At 38.1% G+C, this 22,865-nt stretch overlaps 1 protein-coding gene across 1 annotated transcript in view; it reads right to left on the reverse strand.

The window, feature by feature from the left end:
• Nucleotides 1–1,432: 1,432 nt before the first annotated feature.
• The window catches only part of CLCA2 (chloride channel accessory 2), a 32,810-nt gene continuing 11,377 nt past the window's right edge, over nt 1,433–22,865 (reverse strand). The window contains exons 7-14 of the mRNA XM_001143172.6: nt 18,852–19,082; nt 17,651–17,828; nt 16,434–16,540; nt 13,969–14,193; nt 10,203–10,473; nt 7,247–7,417; nt 4,381–4,614; nt 1,433–2,902 (exon numbers count right to left, since the gene is read on the reverse strand). Of these exons, the coding sequence (XP_001143172.3) occupies nt 2,460–2,902; nt 4,381–4,614; nt 7,247–7,417; nt 10,203–10,473; nt 13,969–14,193; nt 16,434–16,540; nt 17,651–17,828; nt 18,852–19,082 (1,860 nt within the window). The 3' untranslated portion in view covers nt 1,433–2,459. The remainder of the gene's footprint in view (nt 2,903–4,380; nt 4,615–7,246; nt 7,418–10,202; nt 10,474–13,968; nt 14,194–16,433; nt 16,541–17,650; nt 17,829–18,851; nt 19,083–22,865) is intronic.

Consider the following 22,865-nt stretch of genomic DNA (forward strand, 5'->3'; position numbering starts at 1 on the left):
CCACATAAACAGTGACCTGCTCAGTGCGTAGGCTATATCAGCAGCTCTTAAAAATCTCCCATACCCTACTTTTGTCTCTCTTCCATTGAGACAATTAATCTTCCTCTACTATCCCTAAAAGAAGAGGGCAAAAAATGGGGGGATGCTCTTTTCACTTTCCAGAACAAATTTCTATCCACTACATAACAATGACTATTCTGAAATTTAAAAATAATATCTGCCCATATTGCTTAATTCCACAGACTTCTCTTCCCTCTCTCAGATAACTGTCTATCTAACCCACAATCTTCCTCCTCTTTCAATCTTGGGTCAAATTGTTAATGATGTCACATGTATTGACATCATGGTATTCCACTAGTGACCAGCGAGCACATCATAGTTTTTCATTCTTTTTGGCCAAATGCCCTATTGTTTCAATTTTTTTATCAGGTATTTGGAATCAACAGAGTCTTTACTGTGACTCTGTTCTATTGACTGCTGGAATCTCTAAATCTGTGTTTTCCTACATTTACTACATCTTTCTTTTTGTTTAATATTTTCACTCCTTACAACCACTGAACACTGTTTACCCTACGCACTTCATGAGATCACTCTTTCTATACTGTTATATTTGTTTGTTACTTTAATATCATTAGAACCCCTTAATTTTGCCTCTTATACTCACTAATTTCTGGACTTAAGTCCATTTGTTCCATTCCTGTACCCACAAAATGGAAGACAAACAACAACATCAACAACAAAACCCACCAGGTTTCTTTAAAGCTAGATCTGCTGTCCTGCTAACTTATCATGAAACAGTTAAATATCTCTAGGTAGAAACCCTGGCATCTCCCACACCTTCTTACATAGGAGAAAAGGAGTATTCTGAGAACCTGGCTCTACCTCTAATATAGCTTTGCCATTAACCAGTATAAAACTTTGAATTACTCACCCAACCCTCCATTTTCCTGTCTGTAAAATGAGGAAAATATTCGAGAACTTGAAACTCACTACAATCCGTCTCTGTGTTTCACTAGCCCAGTTTAAAACTAGAGAGCAGCAAATTCCATGCTAGCAAGTATAATAGCAATAGAGGGAGGAAGGATTGACTGCCAGCTAGGAATTGAGCTGCAAGTGTCTTGAAGCTTTCATCTGTGAAAATGTAGGCACTGTGAGACTTAGAAAGTAACAGGCCAGACACTGGATCAGTATAAACTACAAGGAGGTGGCCTGGGTAGAGAGATTTGCTGGTTGTTTTTCTCCCCAGCACTGGTCTGAATCTCTCACTTAGGGCTTCATGCTATCTCTTTCTTCCTGTCCCAATTCCCCCCATTTCCCTCTCCACCACCCCAAAACATAATCTAATTTTTATTCTTAATTGGTCCTGGTTATAAAACTTAGATCTAGTCTACATTATTATATATATTCTTCAATAAAGTTTTAAACTCTTTAATTAAAAAGGCAAATGATTTTATTGTTCGATAATCTTTTTAAAAAATAAGAGGAAGGAGTAAAATTAAAGATGAAAGATGATTTTTATTTCCTTGTGACCTCTATATCCCCCTTCCCCTGCCCTTGGTAAGTAACTCTTGATGGAGAAAGGATTAAAGACTCTTATTTAACCAAAAAACAGAGCCAGCTAATCATTTCCAAAGGTTAGTATCTCCCTGCTGACCTCTTCTTTGGTTTAATTGAATAAAACTATATGTTCATATATGTATTAAAACAAACTCAGAATAATATCTTTTCTTCCTTAGTTAAGGCATTATAAGGGCTATAACTATCATCCAATAATAACCAAGGCAGTAACTTAGAAAGCTGCTTTGATGGGAGTAGAAACTTACAAACAAATAAATTCAATAGACCTTTGTCATAAAACCGGTATGAAGAGACAAGGGTAATACCCATATTGTTAAAGGTTACCTCTTACAGTGAAAAAAGATCTCTGAGCATTAGCAGTGAGATTTCATCTGTAATATATATAACAAAATAGCAAGAGGTAAAGAGCTTTGCATTAGGGGCTTCATATATAAAATATAGCGTGATCTTCAGTTGTAAACAAGCAACCTGTTCTGCACAGATAAGGAGAAAAGAAAAATTAATCAAAGTAACTAAATGATTGCTTCACATAGACAGTTATAATGCAGACCTACCCTCCTTTTCTCTGCTTGGGGCTATTTTTCCACCTCAATAAAACAAACTTTCCTTGACACTGGTCCGACTTTACCCTTCCCTTTGCCTTTAAAGACATTACTTTAAAGAATAATTTTTATTATTTGTTCATAGCCAAAGTGTAAGGGTTTTCTAATCTACTTCCAAAAAGAATTTGTTGATCTACCATGTAAAAATCTTATCTGTATTGTACAAAAACACAATGCATTTTAATACAGTTTTGATGTTAATTTGACTTTGTTAGTATGTTTTTGTAGTCAAAGGCCATGGGTCTTATACCTAAGAAGGAAGACACTTTGTATATTTATTTATAATAATTTTGTTCCATTCTCTTTCTTGTCTGCTCTCTTTTTCCTGTTTAAAGTATGATGTGTCACAACTATAATAAGGCAAATGATTCCTATCAAACCCATTGCTGTTAAAACTCCTTTCAATATAAGATCATCTCTGGCAGGTACAGGATCAGAATTGGGGGGAATAAACAGAGATGCCTGGGCAATGTTAGATAGAGCAGACTTTAAGGAGTTCCTATCCATTGCTCGTATTGCAACATAAATTCTGTGGCTTTCATGTGTTTCTCCATTTGGCTGATGTTCAGGTCCATTTGTGGAAATTTGGGGTGAGAACGTAAATATCTCCCTGATGCCAGCTTGCTGAGGGTTTCGCTTTGATGTATTTACTAAAATAGCATTGTTAAAGTCATCTTGGATATTCTGTAGACTTTTACTCATTCTTATTTCATAGCTTGTAGCTGAAATTAAAAAATATAAACAGGAAAATTAAGTCACTTTGAGTATATTTTCTAGTTTATTAGAAATTACTAATGAGAACAGCAACAAAAAGTCAAAATATTTAGAAATAAACATAATGAGAAATATGAATACAAGCAAAACTTTAAAACACTACACAAGGACTCATATTAAAATCCAAGGATTTTTTTTTTGAAAAGCAAGATTCAACATAAAATATGTTATTTTTTCCTAAGTTATTTTGTAAATGTTATGTGATGTTTTTGTTTTTGTTTTTGTTTTGTTTTGTTTGAGATGGAGTCTTGCTCTGTTGTCCAGGCTGGAGTGCAGTGGCGCCATCTCGGCTCACTGTAACCTATGACTTCTGGGTTCAAGCGCTTCTCCTACCTCAGCCTCCCAAGTAGCTGGGATTACAGGCATGCACCACCATGCCCGGCTTATTTTCGTATTTTTAGTAGAGACGGGGTTTCCCCATGTTGGCCAGGCTGGTCTCGAACTCCTGACCTCAGGTGATCCACCTGCCTCGGCCTCCCAAAGTGCTGGGATTTCAGGCGTGAGCCACTGCACCTGGTCTGTTATGTGATTTCATTTAAAATGCCTCATTTCTGCTTTATCTAGTCAAGTTTATTGTAAATTCATATGGAAATTAAGCAATCAAAAATGAGCATATAAAGTCTAAAAAATAGCAATGTGGAAGGACTAACCCTACCAGATATACAAATGCTATAATACCTCAGTAATTAAAATGCTATGGTACTTACTGATGCATGAATAGACACATCAAAAAATAGGCCAAAACACATTCAGAAATTTAGTATATGATAAAGGTGGAATTCAAATTAATGGGGGAAAAATACAATTTCTGAATAAGTGGTGTTGTGGAAATTGGGTAAAAAATTTGGAAAAAGACGATGGAGGCAGAAGCCTCAAAGTTAACATAAGCCTTAGAAAAGGGAAAGTAGAAAAAGTACTTTGTCAATGTTTACCCAAGCGAGAATAAGAAAGCCCTGAATCAGGGGACTGGTCCCAGGCTTTCTCGCAAACATAATGGCCAGAAGTAGGAAACAAAAATGCACCAAGGTTTGCATGAGTTATGCAAAAAATTCCCCAAAGCCTACTGATAAATATATGAATAGATATTTACTACCCAACTTTCAGAAAATGAATCCCTTCCAGTACTGGGAAGCACATTCTCTGTAGTGCAGAGCCCATTTCTACTGAACAGACACCCATAACACGTGGTGTTTATGCTTCTAGTCAAGGTTTCTGAGTGATTAGTATCAGTGAGTTAGCCAGGGCCTCCTCATTCCAGGGGTAGGCAACACACTGTCCTTCTGGGACTCCAGGATTTAAAGCCTGATCAGCAACTCAGAGCTTTTCACAACAATCCTCTGTACCTTTTTCAGTTCTACTAGCCCCTGACCTAGTTGTTAGAAATGCTGTCTTACGGAAAAATAGGTAATGAAATGAGCAAACCTACCCTGGCCCTGATCAAAGTCTTCTCCAGGTGCTGTCCAAGATAGGGTCAATTCCTCTTCTACTCTTACAGCTTCCAGGTCAATAATTTTGCATGGTGGAAACACATCAGGGTGGGGGCCCGCTGGAACTCCCAGCACTGAAAAGGAGCCTCCTGAGCTGACTCGGCTAAAGCCCCACTTTCGCTCCTCCTCATTTCTGCCTACTGATTTCCTTGGAGCATTCATCTGAATATTACCTGAGACAAAAAAGAAAAAAAAAAGGCAAAATGACAAATTACAAAGCTTCTGAATAGCTTGTTCTTGACACAGTGAGACTTTCTTAAACCTTTTTTTCTTTACTACATCTCTAGAATAACTGAGTGTATTTGTACAATACTTTGATCACTAATTCATCCATTTATTCACTCAGTAAATCTTTATTTTATTTTATTTTGAGACAGAGTCTTACTCTGCTGTCCAGGCTGGAGTGCAGTGGTGTAATCTTGGCTCACTGCAACCTCCGCCTCCCAGGTTCAAGCAATTCTCCTGCCTCAGCCTCCTGAGTAGCTGGGATTACAGGTGCCCGTCACCACGCGCAGCTAATTTTTGTATTTTTAGTAGAGACAGGGTTTCACCATGTTGGCTAGGCTGGTCTCGAACTCCTGACCTCGTGATCCGCCCACCTTGGTCTCCCAAAGTGCTAGGATTACAGGAGTGAGCCACTGTGCCCGGCCTCAGTAAATACTTATGGAGGGCATATGCTGTGCCAATAATTACAGACAAAACAGTATCCCTCATGGAATTTATAGTCATGTTAATCATATTAATAAACATATATTTACAAAGTATGATAAGTGTAAGAAGGAAAGAAGACAGGATGCTATGAAAGAAAATAATGTGGGTCAGTCATTTAGCGTGGTATCAAAGAGGTAACATTGAAAGGCTTCCTAAAGGTTGAGTAGGAACTGTCCAGCTAAAGAAGAGAGGGAAGAACATTCTAGGTAGAGGGAACAGCAAACCCTGAGGTGAAAAAGAGGTTTCAAGTTAGAAAAGCTAAATTAAAAGCAAGGAGAGTCGTTTGAGATGAGTCAGGAGAGAAGTTTACACAGGACCTCATGGTCCAAAGTGATTTTAGATTTTAATGTTACATGCTGTAGGGAAGCAGGGAAGTGACAAAATTATATTTGCTTTCTAATAGGACACTCTGGCTGCTTGGTGTAGAATGAATTAAAGCACAGCAAGCAACAAGGTGGCCACTTAGCCATTCAATAGTCCAGATGAGAGAAGATAGCAGCTTGGGATGGGAGATGGTGTGGAGAGGAGGGCAAGAAAGAGGCAGTTCAAGATGTCTTCTGCAGATGTCAAGCAAAAGCTGGTGACGGATATGAATACAGAATGGTGAAGAAAAGAAACATGGTTTAAAATGAAAAAAAAAAAAAAAAAAGCTTCCAGGTTTCTAAAATGAGCAAGCTGGGAGGAGAAGCAGGGTAAGGAGAAAAAGAACAAAAATTAAATTACAAAGTTTGTGATTCCTGTAAAACATCTAATTCAAGATGTTAATGAGCCATTTAGATCTGGATTTTAAGCTTAAAAAAGAGATTTTAGCTAAATTTAATAATTTTAAAGTTATGAATTTGGAGGTTATACACAGATAGATGTTATTAAAGGCATATGGATTAATGAGATTAACTAATAATAATTATTACTATAATGATAAGTAGCACTTTTTGAGCACCTTCTATGTGCCAGGCACTTTTCTAAGGTCTTACATGTATCAGATATTTAATTTTCCCAACAAGGCTATGAAGAGGGTACAATTATTACCCTTATTTTTTTAGATGATGAAACTGAGACACACAGAAGCTAAGTCACTTGCCCAAAGTCACACAGCTAGTAAATGGAGGAGCTGGGTTTCAAAACCAGGCAATGTGGCTCCAGATGGTAAAGTAAGAAGGTTCAGACTCAGCCAACATTTAGAGGCCTGGTAGAAAAGGAGGAGCTGGAAAAAGAGCCTGATAAAAAATTCCAGAAAATAAGAGGTAATCAGGAGAGTGAGGTATCATAGAAACCAGGAAATGGCAAAGGAGGGATCAATTGGCCATGTTTGATACTGGTGAGGTCAGGAAGAATGAGGACTGAAAAGTAAACAAAAAGTATAGAATCATGTTATGGAATAGTCCAAATGACTAGTTATAACTTCTAAAATACATGAATAATATTTATAAAGAATCTGCATTTTTGGAAATAAAAATGCTTAGAAGTCTTTTTTGAGATTGTTTTCAAAGACTATAGCATGATATATTTCTGTTGGTCTATTATGCTTTAACCACCGCTTCCTATCAGGAACTATTATAATGGTGTTAAAAAGATAACTATCTTCCATTTATTTTGAACTTTTTTCTTGAAGAAAAGCAAAACATCTTCAGGAATCACTTAGTTGCCTGTAACATCCAAGCTCATATTTATTTAGGAACTCATTTCCTGTGTGGACTGTTTGGGCTGTTGGCCTCCTTCTTTCAACTGCTAATAACTTTTTGCCTCTTTCTCTTGCCTAAACCTCTATAGAGGAAACACAGAGGCAGGAACTGAGAAAACCCAGTAAATCTCTTTATCTATTAGTAATTCTGATGAAACAAGAAAGAGGTCAACATAATGACTAAAATGAAGTTAGGTATAATCTGTGGGCATTACCTATTGCCTTCCTGTTACCCCCCTACCATGAATCACTGAGGATTGAAGAAACAGTCAACAAATTATGTATGGACTTAAGCGTAAAGAGTTTTGAAATTCTCTCTTTCTCTCACTCCCCGCCACCCCAGTACACACATACCCATCAGAGATATGTACATGAAATGATGTTACTCAAATAACAGCGCTAATGGTTCTTACCGTTTGCTGTGTAACCTGGTACATACATAGCATGACTCCCTGGAATAGAGTGGGCTAGGGTGCTTATGCTGGGAGAGTGATTGACATGCACTTTCAAGCTATATCTACCATTTGCAGCAAAGGAGAAAAAATACCTCGAGTAAATTCCATCATTTTTTATAACATCAGCACCTGTATATATAAAAAACACAATGTCAACACTTGTTATCATAGTAGATTACTAATATTTAAGTCATTAAAAATGAGATTTACTCCCCTTATTCTTTCTATATAAGATATATTATCATGCTCTTATCTACTTTTTACATTCTCAGGTGATAAAAAATCCAATGGGTCCATAATTTCTCCCTGTAATTTCTTACCTCAGTAAAATGATTTTCTAAAGGTGAATAAGTTGTACCATGCTAATAAAACATTTAATCATCACCTTTAACATTCTTGTACTTATCATTGAAAATAATACTAGTTTTTTCTAGAAATCAAGCACATTCTTCAGGTTGCTTATAGTCATTGACCCTTTTGAGATATGAATAAAAGCTATTTTGTCCCTAGGAAATAAATATATATGCACATATACACATTTTCATACAGTTTCAAGGGTTTATGAATGCCTTGAAGTCACTTGATTAAGGACCTTTAATAAATAAAAACTTTGGTTAGTTTATAAAATAGTGTGAAATTACTTAATTTCCTCATTAGAGGGTATCTGGAACTGTTTTTCTAGATTCTAGGGGACTTGATGACCTGGAGTTTGACAGAATTTGGTAGCATCTACTGTGCCTTGCTTCAGGGGGCATTCTGAAAGGTTAGCCAGTGATGTACTTCCTTCCTTTTGCATTGATCTTCAGAGAGCAGTTCAATTCCAAGCCAAATTCATGACTCAATGGCAGGAAGGCCTAGACCCCAGGGCAGCAGAGGGAAGTCCAGCTTAGCCCAAGTATAGATCACTTTTGCCATTCAAGTACAGGTGGCCATATTGGGCAAGCAGCTTGTCCTCTATCCTAGAGGTCAATTCAGTTTTCATACCACACACACAGCCCTGCATACCAGCAGTGTATCATTGCTAAAGTGTCCCCAGAATCTCCCTCTTCCCCACTGCAAAGGCAGAGCTCCTTAACATAAGAAAAGCAGGAGTATATTTAAATGAAATAAGAAGTGCTAAACATTTTATTATCAAGATAGATTTAGAACTCTTTTTTGTCTGTTGTAAGAAATCAAATCTTGGTATTTAGTGGTTTAATGATTAATAAGGTTTATCTTTGTTGAGAAATTACAAAGGAAAAAATCTCTCCATATTAAAGTCACCACTGACACCTCTTTTAATAACTGAGGCAGAAAGAAATGGGGAAAGAACATTGGCTTGGGAGACAGAGGAATTAATTTGAAGGCCTGCATCTGTCACTTAGTAGCTATGAGGCTTCATGTCTCTGAGCCTCAGTTTTCTCATCTATAAAATGGAGATAACTTATCTTGCAGGGTTGTTGTGATGACTATTTGAGAGTATGCATGAAAAAGTACATTTTAAATTGTAAATCATTTCAGAGGTATAAGTTTTATTACAGTTCATTTACTGAGCAAATAAATACTGCTTCCATTATAAAAGTATTAAACAACTATGTACATGCGTGTTAAGTATTGATTGGAGGGGAAACAATTTACATTTTGATGCCTGAGCAGTATTTTTTATTGTTCCTTTTTTTAGGGCATACATTTAGATATCAAACAAATAAAATAGTTCCAGGGAATAATATAAAAGCCTATTGAGCTGAATCAGACGATATTCCCTAGGGGAGTAGGCTCTGTTCTCCAGGCCGGCCCACAGGGTGGGGCAAGAGAGAAACATTCTGCAAAAGTACATTTTTGGACCATAAACAAAAAATGAAAGGTGCAACCATGGATAAGCCATCAGAGCATGAGAAGTTCATTTGGTTCCAATCCAACAGGCAAAACAAGAAGACTTCTCTGGTATCCCCCTGTGGTGGACTTGAACCAAAACCATTTGAATGAACTTTTGTTTTCTTGCACATCATACATGATTGCCATGGCAAGATACTGATGGGCTACCAAACTTAAGACTCTTGAAAAAAGATTAACTTTGAAACAACAGGGCAAAAGAATATAATTTTGTTAGCAGATCAAACACTTCGGGCTGCCAAGAGGCAGGTCTACTGCCATTCTAAGAATGTAATTTAGGAAAATAACCAAATAGGAAAGATGGAACAACAAAGGAATTTGTTTTTCAAAGGATCCCAAGTGCTGCTGTTTACCTGGCTGGATGCTATACCATCTATAATGTATGATGACGAGGCTCTGAATGCTGTATGTGCAGAATGAGAACTTTTCTCTATTCTGATTCCACTAGGCTTGCAGGCTGGGTCTTCTTGGGACCAAATTACACATGTAAAAGGCATTGGCTGTGCTAGAACTGAGCTGTGCCCTCTCTTCAACCAAGCCTCTTGGGTCTAGGGTCATCTTATAGGTCACAAGTTCAGTTTCCAATTTTTTTTTCATAACTGGGGTCCAAAGGGAAAAAGTGGGTTCGCTGTCACTGCACCTCCCTTCTGATTTTCATTTGCTATTTTAACAGTCCAATCTGATTACTTCAGTGAATAATAAAGCTAGTGACTCTTAGAGGAATATAAGTATGTCATAAGGACATAGAAGCCTGCTCCTGTATGACCTCAGCAAGTGGAAGCCAGGACCAAGGTGTCCAGCGGCTGCCTCCCACCCTTTGCCCAAACATAGACACTATGAGGAGTCTCACGAGGACTCTCTTTTTCCATGTTAACCTGTAGCTATTCAGTATATCAGTGACTCTATAAGAATTTGAGAATATTGTAAGATTAAAAAAAATTGAACTGAAGGAATCTTACAGATAAGCTTAATATTGATACTACCGCATCATATCACAACAGCTGTTGAGAAGATGATAAAATGTCATGACATTCCTTGTTACCTGCTCCATCATCAAGGAGTCTCAGCGTAACAGGATCTCCAGTCTCTGGCTCAACTGTGGCAGTGACAGTGGCATTAAGAATGGGATAAAATCCCTGTTTCACATTGGCATAAATCATCACAGGATGAGGAAAATGGAGGCTGTCTCTTTCCACAAAGGCTTCCACAGTGGCTGGGGGCACAGCTGAGTTGGAGGCGCGAGAGGTCACTGTCACTTTCAGGGCTTGCAGAGAATGATGGGTATTGTTCAGGGTGTAAGTCCAGTGCCCAGGCTGTAAAACAAGTCTTATTGTTTTGGAAAGTGTGAAAAAAAATCAAACCTAATTTTAAAGCATACATCAAAGCTTCTGGAGAATTTTGCTCTTGTTTTGTTGATGTTGCACTTTTTAAAATACTACAAAAAGATGCCAGGAAAAGTAGCATTGGTTAAGGGATGAATAAATTTGTATTTACATGGCTTTCATAGCATAAGTCACCTTTATTTCTAGGTAATTCTTTAGGGAATTACACCTCGAATTTATTTGGAGTGAGGGAGGATACATCTTGATTCCCATTTTTAGAACATAACAATAATAGTGTCCAGCTTCAAAGTACTTTACAGATATCAATCTGAGCCCCTTCCCCAAAAAGGAGTTTAAATGTTTTTCATTTCTTTTCGTAACTGAGAAAATTACATCAAACTAATTGGACCATTATAATTTATGTGGACACCGTGGACTAAAAAGGCAACAATATCCTTCTTTCACTCCACTTCCCAAAAAACTCCACACTCAGAAATCTCAATCAACAAAAAACACATACACTACTAGGGACCAAGAAAAGGACCTACTATTTTTAATAGGTCAGGATTATACAATATCTAATTTGGGTAATTTATAGAAATACTGCTAAACACTACTCTTGCCTATCTGCCTGGGAAAAACCTACAAAAGAAAATCTGAAAGAAAAAGACTAAAATTACAATATAGCAGAAATTCGTCCTTTTGATTAAGCTATACATATATTGCTTTTTCCTGACTTCTGCTGCTGCTCCTTATCAAACCCCCAGAAGTAACAAGTGAAACACAACAAAGCAGAAGGAAGAACAGAAAAGCAAGGGGTTGAAGCGTAACTCAGGGTGGAGAGTTCAGATGCACCACACCCTAGCCATCTTTCTTCATTGGGATTCATGAGCTTCACTATTTTCCATTAAGTTATGATTCAAGCACCATGTTTTTTTGTTTTTGTTTTTTGAATCATAACATTAGTGACAGATGCATTGCAGGAACTTCCACATCAAAAAGTTCTCTGAGTGTGATAAATGTTTTGATACAGGGCATCTAATCCAGACCAAGAGGTCAGGCAAGGGGAGCAAGAAGTAGGTAAAGTGTCCCTGGCCCTTATACACAGGTGTGAAAAGAACATGATGAATTTGGAGAAAAGTTCAATAGGAGCAGAGCATCGAAGAAGTTAAGAGAGAAGCTTGGGTAGAAGCCAAAACATGAAGGGTCTGGTATATAAGATTTACCACTTGGGCCTGGTGACAGAGCGAGACTCCATCAAAAAAAAAAAAAAAGTTCCCACAGCTCACCACTACAGAAGCAGAGAAGACAACTATGCAGAAAACAGAGTTGGTGGCAGTCAGGAGGAATGCAGCTGGTCTGTTGGACCCCTACTGGATTGGGGGAGTGCAGAAGACACTGGTGAAGTCCTTTATACTGAAGACCTGCGGTTGGGAGCAGGGGGAGTCCATGGGTCTGCTGATTTTTTTTCCCTATTTAGTACTAATGTGTGTGTGATCTTTGTTATACAAAATACCTTTTGGGTTTTCTGCATATTTTAAAATTTTTGTACAGTTTTGAATTCTATAGATTGTCTTGGAAGGATACTGTGTGATGGGCCAGGCACACAGTAATTGGAGACTTTTAATGTATGTAATATTTCATAGATTACATGCTATTAATCGTCTGTGAGGGTAGTATTTTTTGTTTTATTGTAAGTTTCCCTCATTTTTTTATAAATTAAAAGATGGTTCATATTAGGAATTTCAAATGAATGCAGAAAATCTTACATGCTCTGTACTATTAATATTATAACAAAGACGATCCAAGTCCAAAATCTGACCAATAAAGCAACCATTTTATCAAGATAGAGGATTCTAATGGGAGAGGGGATTCTTCCCTCCTGAAGTTTGTGTGTCCAATCCCCTTAAAAAAAAATGAATAGTTGTCTTTTCTTGTCATATTAATACTCGAAAGTCCATGGTGATATTAATGAAAGTACACTTTATTGTTGCCTTTGACCTTATGGCCAAGGCAATAAATCAGAAACAAAAATAGTGCCAATGTGTCAAAATCTACAACTGAGAGATTCAGCCTCCCATCTGGAATAAATGCGAATCTTCTAAGCTAAAAAAAAAAAAAAAAAAAAAAAAAAGGTTACCGCTTGGATTTTATTCTGAAACCACCAAGGAGGTTTTGAACAAAAGACAGACTGATTTGTGCTTCAGAAGGATCGCTTTTATAGAGGTAAAGAATGGACTGGAGGGATGGCAGTTCAGAGTCAAGGAGGCTAGTTAAGGGGCTGTCAAGAGGGTGGTGGGAGCGGTGGCTCATGCCTGCAATCCTAGCACTTTAGGAGGCAGAGGCAGGCAGATCACTTGAGGTCAGGAGTTTGAGAACAGCCTGGCCAACATGGTGAAACCTCATCTCTACCAAAAAATACAAAAATTAGCCAGGCATGGTGGCAAGTGCCTGTAGTCCCAGCTACTCGGGAGGCTGAGGCAGGAGAATCGCTTGCATCTGGGAGGTGAAGGTTGCAGTGAGCTGAGATCGTGCCACTGCACTCCCGCCTGGGTGACAGAGTGAGACTCCGTCTCAACAACAACAACAAAAACAACAACAACAACAACAACAACAAAAGTGGGGGGTGGGGCAGCATGTGAGGAGGCACTGAATTCAGGCAGTGCAAGAGTGAATCTGATCAACTTACAATTCTCCTTAGAACCATTAGTGGTTCTCTTTCACTTTCAGGATTCAAGCCCCTGTTCACTTTACTGTTGTGCAAAGCCCTTGCTAATACAGCTCCTGTTTACCTGTCTAGCCTCACTACTCCCCTCTCCTTCCTTTGCCTACATCCCTAACTTATAGATTACCCTACTCTATTGAACTACTCTAGTTCTATGAACAGCCATGTTCTTTTTATCTGAGTCTTTCTATGTGCTGTTTCCTCTGCCCACAATATCATACCCACCTCTGGCCTGTTATTCCTTATATTTCCATTTTGATGTCTTTGCTTCCAGGAAGCATTCTTCCTTCCACCCTCTTGTATGTTCTGATAGTACCCTGTTCATGCTCTTACCATGGCATTTTATTGTAAAGTACCTGGAACAAGACCCAACACACCCAGTAGATGCTAAAAACCACATGCATTGCATGTATTCATATTAGAAATTCTAAGTAGAGATTTTTTTCTAAGCATATAGAAAAGTGTGTTTGTATGGATTATGTAAAGAAATATGTAGGCTAGAAAAACATTAATTGCAATACTAGTGGAAATACTAATTTTCAGTGTTGAAGTATTTGGTGTCTAATATATAAAACTGGGAATATACCTTAGTTATTCCTCTTAAATTTTTAATATTCACAAAATGGCCTCATAAATTTAAAGTAAACTTTTGATATATTAAAACAAGATTTTCTTTACACAATGCATTTAATCATGTGATTCAACTGAAAATCATAAACTTGGTTGAATGTTGTCCTCAGGAACAAACTCACAACACCTACCTTAGCTGTTCCTGGAATCCAAAGACTAGCTGTCCGAAAAGTTAGATTGGTGATAAAATTATTTGTGTAGTATTTTCGTCCATCAGGATCAAATAATATAATCTCAGGAGGACCACTGGCCTGCCACGTAACTAGAAACATAGTGTCGTTGCCCACAGTATTATCCACAGTCACTGTGTTTTTCAATTGATGGTGAGGTTTAACATTTTCACCTGTACTTTCAAGCTGTTAAAGAGAAGATATATATGAGAGTTTCTGGTGTATGCATAATCATTCCATCTTTTTCTTTTTTAACAAACAACAATTAATTGGCAAAATAAAAATAATTTAATTCTGACAGGTACTGTAGTTATACATCATTTTTCATAAAAAATACTTTGCAAAGCAAAATATTGCATGTTATTTAAGTACAGTAGGTATAAAACATTTTGTTGTAGTTAATGCAAGTGTCATTTCATTATTCTTTATTAAGAGATGTTAGCTGTCCTCATATTATCTCTTATCCAAACCAACATTGGCCTCAGATCAGCAATTACAATGACAAACTTTTAAAAATTTTCATTTGTGAATATGCTTAAATTTTATTAATTTGTATATAATCTGTCCAGATCCTTTTATATATTTCGATAAGAAATAAAAACTTGGGTTTCGGCATGGTTTTGCTACGTTAAAAAATTATTTAGGCCGGGCACAGTGGCTCATGCCTGTAATCCCAGCACTTTGGGAGGCCAAGGCGAGGGGATTGCCTGAGGTCAGGAGTTTGAGACTAGTCTGGCCAACATGGTGAAACCCTTTCTGTGCTAAAAATACCAAAAAATTAGTCGGGTGTGGTGGCATGTGCCTGTAATCCCAGGTGCTCGGGAGACTGAGGCAGGGAAATTGCCTGAACCAAGGAGGTGGAGGCTGCAGTGAGCTGAGATCACGCCACTGCACTCCAGCCTGGGAGAAGAGCAAGACTCCATCTCAAAAAAAAAAAAAAAATTTAGCCATTCACAATAAGCCACATGTGTGCACACACATGTGTAACATGTACAGAGTACAAATGTATACCTGGCCCCATGCTAAAGGCTTCACAATCTCACTTGATCCTTATAAAAGTCCTCTGTGATAAATACTATTGTTATCCACATTTTAGAGATGGGAAGAGTAGGCTTAGAGAAGTAATTTGCCGATGTCACATACCAAGGGAGTGGAACCGTGATAAAACCCAGTGGGCCTGACACCAGAGCCCCTGCATTTAATCACTGCGTATTTCCAATGGATACAAGTCTCTAAATAACTTTGAAAATTTACATTTATTAAATAAGCACATTAGTAATGCTTCGTTAAATTGCTCAAACCTGCAAAGCATGTAAAATTATATTGGTGGATAACAGCAAAGACATTGTGAATTGTTTGTTCAAATGAATTTAAGAAATATTTACGGATTGCTGATGGCTGGGCCACATGCTATGCTGGGCCCTGGGCTGTTGAAGAAGATTTACATGTAGTTCCCACCTCACTCCAATGGAGCTAATGACTCCAACAGCTTGTGGGGAGGGGGACAAGTTTGGGAACGTTAAGGCTTATTTGATCCCATATGAGTAATATTTTGTTAAATTTATTTTTTACTTCTTTAAACATTTGTTTTTATTCCCTATTGTTGCAGAGGAAGTCACAGGGCATAAAGATTGAGCATTATCAGAAGAGCCAATTGTAGCCTAATCTGTACTAGATATTGTCATATATAATTCACATTTTTACTTCTTATTGTGGAATTGTGTTTATTGCCTTCACTGTGTAAATATAATCTTCATGTTAAATAAATTGACAGGCTGCATTGGTCACATCAAGCCATTAACTTGGCAGGCACACTTGCCATCTGTGAGGAAACTATAGATGAAATTTTGTTCAACACATTATTCAGTTATGTCCAAAATATCTTTAGAGTACTTTGGAAAGAAAAAAAAATGGCCCTATGAAAAGGACTTAACTAGAGGAAGCTTTGGTGAGCAAAATCATGTAAGTTGTGGTAGTCAAAGAGATATTTAGATATTTGTGGTAGAATTTAATGAAATAGTTGATACCCCTTATACAAGGAAGAGCTTCAAAGATGTTGAAGAAGCAAAAATAAGATGAATTCTGATTGACAGAAAGTTACTATAACACTAAAAGTAAATTCACAGTTCCTTATTTTTCTTCTGCACCTTGCCTCTGCCACACCCCCATCTGCACTTGAGCCACAAGAAAGGAACAAGCTCCACTCGCAGACTTTGAAAAGCTGAGGTGGCAATTGTGGTAAATGGCTCCTAGGGCTGAAAGCCTGGCTCTGGTGATGCCAAGCAGCCTTTTAAAAGCCTTCCATACACAGTTGTTACATATTCAAGTAAGGTTAATGAAGCAGGTAGCACAATTCGTTGATTTCCCTTGTTTCCTTCTCCCTTCCCACTCCCCACCTGGAAATATAACATTGAGAAAATTCTGACCTGAATATGTTGCTGGAAAATGTCTCCAGTTCCAGAGGAAATTCTACTGAAAGCATCAATCATGCTATTGGAGTTTGATATATCTGGAACAAAGAACTTTAAACCTCCTGAAATACATGATAGGAGTGTTCACTATTAAAATGGGTAAAATAAAACAAAAATAAAATGTTAAGCCTTTTCCAACAAGCTTTCTTTGCATTAGAGTGTTTGTTTTGGGGAAATGGGAGCTGTGCTTGACTTGCTTTGCCTGACATCCTATACAACCACATGGTAAGTGGCCCTAGGCGAGTGGTTTCAGCTATTCTATTCATGACTGTATTGCCAGGGCCTAGAACTTATGTACAGTACATAAGAACTCAATAAATATTTATTGAATAGTCTTCAGATTAAGGTAATTTTAAGATAATTTAGGTTAATTGCTATTTACATTCCTATATGTTTACATTTATATTCTGAAAACATTGCTTTTAAAGATAATTCAATAAAACCTTTCATTTGTCAAATCAGCATGCCCATTTTTTATTGAATAAGAAATATAAGATAAAATTATTCTGTGCCTTATTTAGTATAAAAAGATATGTATCTTAAAACACTGTGTGTGTCTCTATTATAGAAGTTAGTGCATTTAATCTTTTTCTTTTTTGAGATGGGGTCTTGCTCTGTCACCCAGCCTGGAGTGCAGTAGCGTGATCTCAGGTGACTGCAACCTCTGTCTCCTGAGTTCTAGTGATTCTCCTGCCTCAGCCTCCCGAGTAGCTGGGAGTATAGGGACCCGCCACCATGCTCTGCTAATTTTTGTATTTTTAGTAGAAGTGGGGTTTTACCATGTTGGCCAGGCTGGTCTCAAACTCCTGACCTCAAGTGATCTGCCCACCTCAGCCTCCCAAAGTGCTGGGATTACAGGTGTGAGCCACCGCACCCACCCACAAAGCATTTAATCTTCAACATATGTTTTAGCTCCATGATTATGCATGCTCAGACTGGCTTAACACAGAATTATAAAATATTATTTTTGGGATGTATATAGTTGGAACCTTTAGGGAAAATGTAAAAAAAAATCAGCAAAATTTTGACAGATTCTAGCAATATGTGTGTGCGTTTTTTAAAAACAGTTTCCGTATTTTCAATTAAGCCATATAATGAGTTTCATAGTTGTGTCTTGGATAGTCAAGTTAAAGGGAAATGCTCCAAAAGATAAGTTTTTAAAAGTTTATTACCTGTAAGACGTGATAATTCCTCCAGATTTGGGGCTGCAGATGAACCCAGGGCAATGGAGTGAATTGTTGAACCACTGCTGAGCACAGTGGGTAAGCAATTGCCAAGAAGCTTATCATCTCCGCTGGTCACTAATATCATCACAGAGCCATAAGCTTTTCCATTCAGTTTTTCAACCACCTGAACATAGAGAATTAGTCACTTGGAAGGAAGTGTAGTTCAAATTGTTTTATTGAGCAAAAGGATTCACTCTCATCCAAATTCCCACTGTAGCTCCTACACCCCATGCCCATCTCCACTCAAGTTTTACCTCACCCCATCACAGCACTTGTCACCCTACATTCCACTGCCAGTTTGCTTGTGAGCAGGGACTTTTCCTGCTTGAATCATCAAGGTGTCCCCATAGTTTAGAACTGTATCCATCATAGACGATGTGGAATACAATATCGTGTGAGAGGCTTGCCTCTGAGATCCAGCAAGTGACCACCTAGAGCAGTGGTTCTCAGTCTTGGCTACACGTTAGAATCAAATGTGGAGACTTAAACAATTTTAATGGTCAGGTCACATCCCAGATCAATTAAATCAGAATCTCTGGGGGTTAGACTCACACATTAGTATTTTTTTTTAATCCCCAGGTGATTTCAATAGATAGCCAAGGTTTAGACCATGGGCAGCAACAACCATAGCTGATGTGTCTTGTTTGCTATCAGATAAGCATCCCAGATGCTGAATGCAAACTTGTGTTGATTTAAATAAACTCTGTCATTCCTGAAACACAATTCTGGCCTTAATTGGTTCTGATATGCGTGAAGTCTAGAATGACTATAGACAGAAGCTAGACATGCTGATTTTGACAAGAAAATTGAAAGGTAAAAATGGCCCAGAATGGCTAGGAACAGTTTAGAAAATGCCCAGATGTTGTTTAGGTCCTCTAGTCTCGTCCATTGTATTCATTTATTTTCTCATTCTGTCAACAAGCATTTATTAAGCAACTATTGTATGCTATGTACTTTGCTAGGCACAAGGAGTACAATGGTGAATAAGGCATGGTTCCTGACTTTAAAGATAATCCATCATTACTTTCATAGTTGAGGCTGTTATGACCACCCTGTAACAAACTGCCCATCATCAGAGGAAACCTCGTATACTAAAAGAGGGAAAGGAAAATGATGGTGATCCAAGGCTTAGGATGCTCTACTGTACCTCAAATCCTTTCTTAAGCCCTGAACAAATGCTGATGTCTGTTTTAGCTGATACAGTGGTGGGCAGATATGAAACCAGCAACTTTCGATCATCATTGCTGTTAATTTGGTGTAGCTGGGCTCTGATCTCTCCTTTGCTGTCAAAACTGGCAATGCCCACAAAGGTATGAATTTCAACAATCTGCATCAAATAAAATTCTGCGGCTTGTTGTAGTTGAAGGAGTCTGTCAGCCTATGTCCCAAAAAGGAAAAAAGAAAATGGCAACATTTGGTTAGTAGACAAAAGTATGATGAAGTAACTCAATTAGCAAACATCTCTGCTAATTCTTTAGAGATGTTGGATCATAATTTTTTGAGCTTTAAAGAGTAACATAATATTAGAATATTGTTTGATTAATTGCAGGCTCAAAAATGCATGCTTTCAGGGAAGAGGGAGTGGCTTGGGGCTCTGCCTCCAACAAGATGTTCATAATTTACCACTCTCTGTTTCTCATCATCCCCACTATTTCACTCCAACCTAGAATTCAAAGATTCATGAACCCAGCTGAGACGAGATTTGTAACTGCTGTTTTAAAAATGCAGTCCAGGTAAAAGAAAACATTGCAAAGAGACCTTTGCTAGAGAGGAGTGGCAGTCAGAGGACCCATGATCTGCCCCGGCACCACCCTCTGCTATTGTGGTCACCTTAGGCTGGGTACTTCATCTGTAGAGTGAGGATGATAGCTTTCTTGTTTATGAAATTAGAATTGCTGTGAGGATCAAGTGAGATACATATATGGCAGTACAGTTATACCATGAAGGGCTAACCAGGTGTAAAGTAATATTAGTGACCAGTTTTGGGCAGGTGATGCTATTGATTAATTCACTAGGGTAACTTGTTTTGAAAGCTCTGGGAAAAGAGAGGAGCAGCAAGCTGAGCTTCAATGACCACCCACTCAGGGATGACACTGATCTCTATCTCCAACTCAAGCATCTTCCTGGGTGGATCTAGACCTGCATTTCACACTTCTTAGGACACAGGTTTCTGGCTTAACTAGTTGGGAGTGATGATTTGACGACCATGAAGATGGCAACTCTACACTTTGAATTCAAATACTGTTTCTCTTACAATATTGGGAAGTAAGTTGTAAAGGGGGTAAAACAAGGACTTAGAACTCTGCCTTCAACTTTTGCTAATTATGTGATCATAGTAAAATTACTTTTTTTTTTTAGCTTCAGTTTTCTCATCTGCAAAATGGATACTGAGTAAGCACTCACAATAGAATAGCTATTGCCATCTTCATGGTCATCAGATCATCACTCCCAATCTTGATCTCTACTCCCAGCTAGCTAAGCCAGCAACCCAGGACTCTCTTACCATTTCTGTTACCAGCCTCCATATTCTTGAACAGGTCCCATCAACTCAATATCTTAAATTTCTCTCAAATCCATACCTATGTCTCTATCCCATTCGCCACCTCTCAGATCTAGCCAGTGTTAGTTATAGTCATACAAATGAATGCCCTTCCCTTGAACAAATCCTTCTTTTTTCGCCTCTTGGCCACTGCACACACTTTTCTCTTCCCACAAATGTCCTCCTTTCTTCTCTTTCCTTACATCACCCAACCTAGCAAGCACCTAGTTGAATCCTTCAAGATTGAACTCCAAATTGATTCTCTCAGTGAAACCTTCCTTGATCACTTTCTTCTACAGCGCCAGGTGCTGCCTCTTCAGTGCTCACATAGTAACTCACATCTCTGTGGAGCCTGGTCACATTGTATTGTATCTATTCACATGTGTGTGTCCTGTGTCCCTCATTAGCTATAAGCATTTCAAAGCAGAGATGCTGTTCTTCTCATCTCCATATCCCTCAGGCCAGTGCAGTGTAGGCATCTGATAATGAATGGCAATAATGGTTCAATGACGTTGTTGGCAGGAAAAGGGAGGAAAGTTTGGTTTGCCATGAGTTTGTTACTTTGGGCTTATTTCTCTTCTACATATTTCAGATGATACTCTCAAGTACCATCATCTTTCCTCTTCATTCCATCATTCTTGCTCAATACAGGCAGATAGCCAATATAAATTACTCTGAGACCATGTTTAAGAAAAGCATGCCACTGGGAATGTTGGCTCATGCCTGTAATCCCAGCACTTTGGGAGGCCAAGGTGGGCGGATCACCTGAGGTCGGGAGTTTGAGACCAGCCTGACCAACCATGGAGAAACCCCTTCTCTACTAAAAATACAAAATTAGCCGGGCGTGGTGGCACATGCCTGTAATCCCAGCTACTAGGGAAGCTGAGGCAGGAGAATCACTTGAACCTGGGAGTTGGAGGTTGTGGTGAGCTGAGATCGCGCCATTGTACTCCAGCCTGGGCAATGAGAGCAAAACTCCATCTCAAAAAAAACCCCCCAAAAAAACAAAAAATGCCCTAGTCAACTGCAGGTATGCAACATAACAAAATTATTCAAATGCTGGCTATATTAGTGGAGTTTTTAGTTTTTCAGATATCAGCCAAAAAGGCAAGTATTCCAGGACTATTGATCCACAGAGCACAAGGGGATAAATTCTCTCCTTGGACAAGTACTATTAAAATAAACAGCTACCACTTATTATTTATTTTGAACTAAAAATTTCATATTATCTCATTTACTCCCCTCTCAATAACCCTATGAAGTAGACAGTGGTATACTGGTAAATGTTTAATAACAGTTTTCTGATGAAGAATAAAATAAAGGAAGGGAAAAAGGAGGTAGGGAGGGAGGAAGGCAGGCAGGCAGGCAGGCCTGATTCGTAGCAACTGCCAGTTTCTGCGGGGTAAATACTCTTCCATGTGTGAAACCATGGTTGATTTCCTGCTGTCAATGTGATGTCACTGAGTGCACAGTTGGGATGAAATTGTAGTAGCACATCCATACAGATGCAATAAACCAGAAATAACCTCAAGAATTTAGCTCAGGGATCAGCAGAAGTTTTCTGTGAAGGGCCAGATGGTAAATATTTTAGGCTTTGCTGGCCATTAAGTTCTCTGTTGCAACTCCCCAACTCTGCTACTGTAGCAATAAAGTATCCATAGATAATATGTTGACAAATGAGCATTGCTATATTCCAATAAAATCATTATTTGTGGGCACTGAAATTTGAATTTCATATACTTTTCACACATCATGAAAAAGCCTCTTTTTTTTTTTTAACCATTTAAAATGTAAACCTGTCCTTATTTTGTGAGCCATGCAAAACAGGTAGTGAGACATAGTTTGCTGACCCTGGGCATAGATAATAGTAAAAAATAGTAGGAAAAATTAAGAAGTGATGAGTTTTGAGTATTTCATATATTCGTTTTCATATATTTTATTGTAAGCTTATATCATTTAATTGTTATTAATAGCTATGTTTAATTACTGGTTTGCAGATTTCCTAAAACTTTAAAAGTTGACTCTCATAAAAGTAGGCACTATTATCCCTATCTTACAGGTAAGAAAGCTGCTTCAGAGGGGCCATCATGCTCTTTATAACGAAGACATATTACACAGTAGTGAAGCAGCCAGGATTAAAACACAGCTGCCTGATTGTGGAGACTAAGACTTTAATCAGTTAAAGCAGCTGGAGGCTGCTAGATTGCTAGATGACTGAGATATGGTCTTCTGTACACAATGACATGGAAAATAGCCATATAATGGACATTCACTTTCACTGCAAATTCACAGTTTACTTCCTCAACCAGGGATATTTACCAGTGAGTAGAATGTAGCCAGCAGGAACTTTTCATTATACATAAGAATTTTGGATCATTATAGGTAAGAATTTTGGAAAAGGATCTTTGTTGGAAAGAGTTTCAATTAGTAGCAAAAATAAGGGTTAGAAATTATCTGTGGATTTCATTTATCTGCATTATCTCAACTTTTGGCCACATTCTGAATTTGTTCCTCCCAACCCCCCAAAAATAGGATGTCCTTGACTATTCCAAACCTTTTGCCTCCTCCAACTCTCACCCTTACCTCCTGAAAATAAAAATAATTAAAAACTGATAGAAAAGG

This window comes from Pan troglodytes, chromosome 1 (genome assembly GCF_028858775.2).
Source record: "Pan troglodytes isolate AG18354 chromosome 1, NHGRI_mPanTro3-v2.0_pri, whole genome shotgun sequence".
Classification (NCBI taxonomy): Eukaryota; Metazoa; Chordata; class Mammalia; order Primates; family Hominidae; genus Pan; species Pan troglodytes.